Source organism: Lactuca sativa, chromosome 4 (genome assembly GCF_002870075.4).
Source record: "Lactuca sativa cultivar Salinas chromosome 4, Lsat_Salinas_v11, whole genome shotgun sequence".
Lineage (NCBI taxonomy): Eukaryota > Viridiplantae > Streptophyta > Magnoliopsida > Asterales > Asteraceae > Lactuca > Lactuca sativa.
The window spans coordinates 334,038,576-334,047,311 of record NC_056626.2 but is presented as its reverse complement, the minus strand read 5'-3'; the positions used below and the strand labels follow the sequence as shown (position 1 = coordinate 334,047,311).

At 35.7% G+C, this 8,736-nt stretch overlaps 2 protein-coding genes across 2 annotated transcripts; one reads left to right on the top strand and one right to left on the bottom strand.

The window, feature by feature from the left end:
* The first annotated feature begins 4,245 nt into the window (after positions 1-4,245).
* On the top strand, positions 4,246-6,119 carry LOC111917899 (uncharacterized). The gene is made up of 2 exons (XM_023913534.3): positions 4,246-5,153; positions 5,258-6,119. Exons 1-2 carry the CDS (start codon positions 4,351-4,353, stop codon positions 5,874-5,876), a joined length of 1,422 nt encoding a protein of 473 aa, XP_023769302.1. The 5' UTR covers positions 4,246-4,350; the 3' UTR covers positions 5,877-6,119.
* Positions 6,120-6,520: 401 nt separating this feature from the next.
* LOC111917898 (protein PLASTID MOVEMENT IMPAIRED 2) lies at positions 6,521-8,386 on the bottom strand. The gene is made up of 3 exons (XM_023913533.3): positions 8,221-8,386; positions 8,096-8,134; positions 6,521-8,004 (listed from the first exon to the last, which is right to left on the bottom strand). Exons 1-3 carry the CDS (start codon positions 8,368-8,370, stop codon positions 6,583-6,585), a joined length of 1,611 nt encoding a protein of 536 aa, XP_023769301.1. The 5' UTR covers positions 8,371-8,386; the 3' UTR covers positions 6,521-6,582.
* Between the last annotated feature and the right edge of the window lie 350 nt (positions 8,387-8,736).

The following is an 8,736-nucleotide window of genomic DNA, read 5'->3' as shown; positions in this document are numbered from 1 at the left end:
GAGTGATAATTCTGCGAGAAAGTTGTGGCCACAACAATAATAAAAAAAATTTTAGAGCTTTTTCCAATTACGCGTTAAAAATTGAGGGCTTTTATAATATTAACCCTATCTAGACAGCTTAAGTGTCTTATTGCATTAAGACACAAGCTTTCGTTACAATATCATTCTCACCTTATGCTTCCATTTTCTTTACTTTTTCCGAATTCACATTTATACTACATCTCACATAACTTTAAATACTCAAATTACTTATGTGCCAAGAATTTATCATCTATATAACTCCATTGAACATGATATGAACTCATTTTATCAAAACCATAAATTTTAATTTCTAGGGTTCATAGCAACTTCACTTCCAATTCAAGTAATTAGCTATAATTCACCATTCAATTAACTTAAAGTAATATTATTATAACTTTTATCTATTGTCACAAATCAAATTGTCAACATATGAATCGATCACCATAATCAGGGTTATTAAACCCCAAGATCATATCATGCCTAAATCACAAATTAAGTAGTATATAGAACTTACTCTTGATTCTAAACGTGCTTGACAACACTTTGGAAGCCTCCTCTTGATTCCCATTTGTTTTCCTTTGAAAATCTGCTCAAAATCTTATTCTTTGTATTACTCTGCCATGGAACAAAAAGAGTGATTAATGTGATTAAAACAACTCTCGTCTGTTTTATCTGATTTTTATCACATTAGCGGCTTCGCACCATGATAATTGTATGTTTACGTCGCAACTTGTATTGTTTCATGTCCTATTTGTTGTGTCGTTACTTCTTCACCTTATATGACACTTTTATTGTCTGTCACTAAAAACTTTGTAATAAAAGTTATGGCGTCCTACTTCCAGCGCGTCATGTCTTTCCTCTTTCGCGTCAGGATTTTATGAAAGTACATTGTTGTCACTGTTCATTTTACGTCAACCACTTTCTTGTTTTGAAATGGCACTGTGGCTACCTCGTTCGCCCCGCACCATGAATTTTGATGCATGGTATAAGTTTTCCATATTTTCTACTTTACCCATGCTTATAAACTTCTACTTCTTAAGACATTAAGCTCTTTACTCTAGACAATTTTTGTTTTAGAAATACATGTTGGAATCACACAACTCCAATAACATTAAGAAAGCTACCTAAGAACTTAGAAAATTCACAAAATGACCAAAATATCATTTTTGGTCAAAATATACTCAATACAACATCATTTTAGTTTTTAACATACATTTTTTACATTCTAAGTTTATATTACATTAATTATAAATTATTAAAAATTAAGTGTCACAGACCAACTTTTAGACAATTTAAACCGTCAAATAAGTCTAAATTGCCTAGATCAGGCAAAGCCTTCAATATAAACTTAGTTAACTTAGGTCGACTATAAAATGCCAACTATTTGAATATAAGTCTTTGAATATCATAAAATCAAAAGGTTCATTCGAAGCAAATGGTTATAAGTTCGGAACGTTGATAAATAAAAAAGGACGAAATAACAGGTAAATTGGTCATTTACATACTTTTAAGAGTGACTTCCTATTAAAGTTATACTATGGTTAAACTTTTGGAACTTAAGTAAAAACCATGAATTGTAATATACTAATGGGATTATTTCTATAATTTATTTTAGTTTGTCTATTCCTATAATTTACTCTAGTTTATAAAAGAATAAACCCAAAAATTATTATATATAATGAAAGTTAGTTTATAAAAGAATAAACCCAACAATTATTATATATAATGAAAAAGAAGTGTAATACAAATAGTATAATTTGAAGTTTTAGATATAGACACAATACTTTAGCATTTCAGTAGGTTTGGTATATATAGAATACAAAGACAAAATTGCAAAAATGGTCCCTGTGGTATGTAAATTTTTGGGGTTTTAGTCCAACCTTCGAGTTTTTTGGATTCATGGTCCTTTTGAAGTGGTTTGTATGTAAAAATAGTCCATCCGAAAATTAAAATGACTATAATACCTTTGGGGTGTTTATTTTTCATTTTTCTTTCATTTTTTTAATTTAATATTTATTTATTTATTTATTTTAACAATTAAAAAATAATAGAGGGTCTCTCTCTCTCTCTCCACTTCATTTGCTTTTCTTCTTCATCTCTCTAAAAAACATTCAACAAACACTTGATCGGTTCCTTTCTACCCCCTAAACAATTGAAATCCTAACTTATTTTAGCCTCACTTGCATTTCTCTCTTCATCAACTACCGACCAAATAGATTGAACCATTATAGTTGCCTTCAACCCTTTTTCTGCCTAGAAACTGTAAGAACATCAAACCCCCGCTCAATCCACAAAGCTTGAAGAACATAAATTGTTGTAGATGTTGGATCCAACCCTCAAGAATTTGTTCTAGATTCATCTAAAAAGAAGAACATATCTGTAATAGAGATTATCCCTTCACAACTCGAATTTATATTCTTCACTTGTAAGAACCCATGTAATAGGATCCTCCATTGATTGAAGGCTCAGAGCAAACACCTTGAGAAAGCAATGGGTAAGTGTAACGAGCGTCTAGTTTGGTTCCAAAAATAACCTTAGACTGCTAGTTGTTGAACATCAAATAGGCGACGACGATTGAGGTGGCGGCAACGAGGATTCTGGGCCAGATTTGGGAGGCAGTGAAGCACAAATGTAAGGATCGAGATGGGAATGGTCAGAGTTTGGAGACAATTGTGTTGATATTTTCATTTTCAATTGTTAGTTTCTTGAGAGATGGAGATGGACACATTATGCATTTATGCTGTACCTGGTAGTGGTGGGGGCGGTGGTCGTGTAGGGTTGTTTTTCGGTGGGTCAAACGAGTACTCCTTGAAAGAAACAAATCCGCATCTTGGTAGGGGGTTTGTTGAGCAAATGGATTTGGGGTTGCGACAACTTGACAGATCGACAACCTTCACCCTTCATTGCTATAAACCACCATTTTCATAAGCTCTATCACCAACCTTCATCTTCACATCAAAATATGGGCGACTCTGATGGAGCAAATGAAAACTCTGATAACTAGAACTTAAAAACGACATACAAGCTACTTCGAATTTGGGAGAATTCAGGAAACTTTTTTTTTCTCTTTTTGATGTTGCGTGTAGGTGGAAACAAAAAGACGAAGATGTGGTGGGTGAAATTAGGTATGTGTGTGTGTGTGAGAGAGAGAGAGAGGTGGGCCTCTATTATTATTTTAATTGTTAAAATAAATAAATAAATATTAAATTAAAAAAAATGAAAGAAAAATACCCCAAGGGTATTATAATCATTTCAATTTTCAGAGGGACTATTTTTACATACAAACCACTCCAAAAGGACTATGAATCCAAAAAACTCGGGGTTTGGACTAAAACCTCAAAATTTTGCATACCACAGAGACCATTTTTGCAATTTTGTTGAATACAAATTACAAAAGCTATATCCGTAGTTTATAGAAAGGTCCCTATGTTTTTTTTAAAGAAAATTGTTGATGTGTTTAAATTGTATACTATTTGGGTTTGACATTTTCGCCATAAGATTTTCATATGTTTGCATGTTTCTTTGCCATAAGACTTTTGTATATTGGCAAGTTTGATCAATTTTTAGAAGATAAATTACAACTGTCACTGTAATTTACAGAAAAAATCTCTATGCCAATTATTTTTACAACAAATAGTCTAAGCGTTTAAAAGTTTTTGAAAAATAGTCTTTACCTAATAAACAACTGAGTAAACATAAAGTTTAGTGAGTTTTCCCCAAGTTGAAGGGGGTAAATATGAACGAAAAATAGTCTTTATCTAATTAAGTAATTATTACTCATAGCCAAATAGTCATTTTTACCGTCTAACCTGGAGTAACCGGTCATAAGGACTGAATGTGTACACTTTAACAAGTTGAAAGGGGTAAATATGGACGAAAAAAAACTCAGTAACAAAATTTATACAAATCGAAAAATATATTACCCTTTTAAGTTATTATCCCAATAAACAATTTACACGCAAAACGGATATTAGAACTTAAAAGCTTGACAAAGAAAAGAAAACAAGAAAACGAGAAGGAGCAATTTCTGGTTTAAAAATAAATTACATAGCAACAAAAAAAAAGTCGTACACTAGTGGAAATCATAAGTCATAACCAACAAATTTAGAAAAACAAAACTTGTGATAATAGTATAAAATAGTATCTACAAATTTAACTTTTTCTTAATTTTTTTTTTTAATTAAAGGATAAACATGGCAGTGAGAGTCCTTATGTCACCTAGCCGTGACCCACTCCACCACCTGCTTATTATACTCTTTCCCTTGCAAGAAAAGCCGTAGCTTACGAAAAACCCCTTCCAGAACCGCTCTCGAGATCTTCTTCACCGCGATGGACCCGCCACCTCCGCCACCAACCACCACCGCCACCACCGTCGAACCTCCCCATTCCCATTCCCACTCCCACTCCCTCCCACCTTTACCTACTCCCAAAATCCGCCTTATGTGCAGCTACGGTGGCCACATAGTCCCCCGTCCACAAACCAAATCTCTCTGCTACGCCGGTGGAGAAACCCGCATCGTCGCCGTTGACCGTCGCACCACAGCTTCCACCATCTCCTCCCTCACCCACCATCTCTCTCGGGCTCTTTACGGCAACCGCCCCTTCACGCTCAAGTACCAGCTTCCCAACGAGGACCTCGATTCTCTCATTTCCATCACCACCGATGAAGATCTCCAGAACATGCTTGAAGAACATGACCGAATCGCAAGCTCCCCAACTCCCTCCCGCATCCGATTATTCCTCTTCCCTACCAGACCCGAATCTGTTGGGTCGTTATTGCTTGACCCGAAATCGGAGACCTGGTTTTCTGATGCTTTGAAGAGCACCATGATTATTAACAGAGGGTTGTCTGATGGGTCTGGTATGGGTAATGGTTTGATGGGGATGGATTGTATGGAAGGGAATGGTGAGAGTTTGATGAACAGTGGGGATTCGGGGAAATGCGGTGGTACTGGTGGTGATTCGGGTTCGGTGCCGGAATCAATGGTTTTGGAAACTTGTTCCTCTTTTGGGTCAATCAATTCGTCGATTTCAGCCTCAAATTTGACCCAAATTGGGGCTAACAATGAAGATGCTGGAGGTAATTTGGTGGATAAGAAGATTAAAGTAGCTGCACCTGGTTCGATTGAAAGGTAATGAAGAACGAATCTCAAGTTATATACTTATGTTCATATTCTCCATGATTTGGCTATGAGTAATAATTACTTAATTAGATAATTTTGTTTGCCATTTATAGTGATAATTCTGTTGCAAATGGTTTTCCCGATCAAAAAGCTCGAATCTATCAAGAACAAATGATTCCTGAATCCGAGAGTATAATCTACAATCCTTCATCCACGATTCAAATGCAAAGGACCTGTCAAGCTTCCGGTTACCAGATACAACAAATCTCCGACCAAAGACCGCCGCCGCCGGTTCAATACATTCCCGCCGGACCACCACCACATTACATTCAATACCCAACCGGACCACTACCAATCTCCTCCTCTTACTACCCAATGTACATGCCCTACCAACAGCCGCCACATCAACCCTACCCCATCTACGTGATCCCCGCAGATCAATCTTACAATATCCCTGCTCCTGCTGACATGACCGGAACCCTAGCTCGTCCTCCTTTGCATAAAGATACAATGGCGGCGGCTCCACCACCTGAACGAGTGGCGACACCACCACCACCACAGGTGGGCCCGGTTTATGAAACCGAGTATGATAATGACCTTGTGTATGCTCAGATTTACAAGAGCCAGCCTTCTGTGCCTCCATTTCCGCCTCAAAAGTTTGAAATCGTGAAGAAAATGGAAGCAGTGGCGTTGTCTGATTCCTCTGCACAAATTGGTACTTCACAACAATAACAGTTTGACCAGTTTCTTTCAGTGTGTGCTTTCTGGTTTAGGTATGTTTTTAATGTTATATTATATGTTTCGAAATTACCATTTGTTTATGTATAAGCTATTTAGACAGTATTAGAGCTTGTTGAGTTATTAATTCATCTTTCCCCCATGTTAATTCTGTATAATATGAATCAAAATTTAAATGATTGTAGTTGACACTTGAAACCCTATTATATGGTTTATGCAACAAGGGCTATTCACTTATTGTGATACAATGATATCATCATGTTAAATGTAAATCAGGTAAAAATGTAAATCGGGTATAGTAACAACGACAATTGTACTGATATAAAAGTCGAGTGTATATAAGAAGCACAATAACAGTAGCTGATACTGAACTGACAACGACAATTGTACTACTGACATAAAAGTCGACTGAATGTAAGAAGCACAATCCACATTGGAATTGAAAATTTTATACTGTGGCTATTGAGATGCGAACCCTAGACCATTTTTGCAAGCATACCAAATATGGTATAAGAACCCAATGGCCTCTTAAGCGATATTGAAATTGAAACTCCTACAGTGCAACTGCTAAGAGTTGAACCCTTTTATCTGTACGCCTAATTACATGATTAGAAAACAAAAGTTTAAAGAATTATGGGTAAACTAACTTCCTAACTCTTTATTCAAACATAAAACAAACATCGTTTTACATTCCAAAAATTCACTCACCCGTTTCATCATCCTCATCATCCAAAAGCTTTGCTAAATTACTCGTTGCCTTCTCCCGTTTCTTACTAAAACTCGTCGATCTAATCGCGTGTCGAGTTGCAGGCGATAATAACTTCAATGATCTTCGTCTCCCGGGTGTCATATTCCCAATTTTATACATCGATCTTCGAGGTGATGCCAAAACTTTTACCCCACCATCAATCGAAGATCTCCTCTTAATCGATAAATCTTCTTCCCTTGCTTCAATTTCACTAATTTCTCTTTTAACCATCTCAACTTTCATCAATATCTCCTTCTCATTCGTCTTCAACGCCTCCACCCAAGCTCGAGCAGCCGCCACTTTCTTATCGGAAACCGCCTTGGCACCGCCCGCTTTTCCGGTCAAATACTCGTATTCAAAACTCGTTATTGTTATTGTTGGACTATTTAAACTTGACGGGTCCCGTGCCTGAACGGTGGAATCGATTAAATTTTTTAAATCTTCAAGAGCTTTGAATTCCGATAACTTCTCGTTTTTCAACTCCTCCATCACCGATTCCAGTTGTTTCCCGGATAATTCGATTCCGGATTCCGTTTTCGGGATTTCCAATTTGATTTTTTCGATTTCTTCAATTATAATCTCTTTTTCTTTCTTTACGGTCTCGGATTCGGCTCGTAAGTGATCAACCGTGATCGCTAAATTCGACGCGATCGAGTTTGCTTTTTCGGTTGTAGCGTTTACCAATTCCAATTTCGCTTTCCCCTTCAAAATCTTTGAATTTAGGGTTTCAATAGTCAAGTCACGCTTCTCTTCTTCTTTCTCTAATCGACTCAATTCTTCTCGAATGATTTTGAGCTCGTTTCTAATAACATCCATGGAGGTCATGAAACCAAAACCTTCCCTTTTAATTTCTTCAAGTTCAGCTTTTGCATATTCTAATTCTACATTCATCATTTGTAACAAATCTGGAGTGTTGTTCATTTGGACAATTTCTTCGGTTTTCCTTTTGATTTCTTTCAACTTGGTTTGATAACGAGTGTCTTCTTCTTTCGTTTGAGCATCAATGGCTTCACGTTCTTTAATAGCTTCGATTCTTGCTATTTCAACAAGAACTTGTTCTTCATCGAGTTCATCGATTTCTTTCTTGATTCTTTCTACTGCACTTGAAAGTGTATAACTTTTAGAACTCGAGGCTTTGAATACGTTTTCTGCGTATTTCTTCTCCTTCAAAACACGTTTCATATCGAGCTTCAGTTTTGCCAATTCTTGTTTGATGTGTTCGATTTCTTTCATCACTTTTGTGTACTCAGAATCTTCCTCTTTTTCTTCTTGTTTATGTTGTTTTTGAGTTCTTGAGTTTGATTTTTCAATCTTGATTGCGAGATTTCTTACTGTTTTTCGAGCATCTGATAGGTCGTTTTCGGTTGGAAATGGCTTTTGAGGGATTTGAAACATAAATTAGGAGCTAAAAGATTGTATTTTTAATAAAAAAAAATGTAAGAATTAAACTTTAAATAGTAAATACCTGTGAGGATTCCATTTGGGTGTGTTTTCTTGGATTTGGCTTCAAGAAATCGTACATAATTAAGTGAGAAAAGTGGAAATATTAATGGATTTTAAAGAAAGATAAATTTTGAAAGGAAGGGATACCTGGATAATTTGGATAAAATGAGTTTGAAGTTTTGGGAATGAAGAAGATGCTTTACTTGAGGGGTGGGAGTGGAGGGGTAAAATTGTAAATTTGGAATTGAGGGGACAAAATTTATTTAAATCTTGATGACTGGTGTGTATTGTTAGCATCGACAGCCTTTAATTCGTTATACTCTTGATGGGCCTACTTACTTGATTGGTCACTGCTCACCCCTCATTAGCCTATAAAATGTCCTGAATTGTTAATTGTTAAAATTACAAATTTTGTCCTTGTAATGTATTATATTTTTGGTATTAGATTATTATTTTTTTTTAAAAAAAGATACATAAAAGAAGTTATATTGACCATTTAGGACGAAATCTGTAAAAAAAGAGTAGTTAACCAAAAAAAAAAAGACCAAAGTTGTGAGTTCCATTATACTCACGGACCATTTTTTAGAATTTACTCAAAATACTTTGGGTTATATAACTATATTTGAGGTATGTTCAAAAAAACTAGAGTAAATTACACGAATG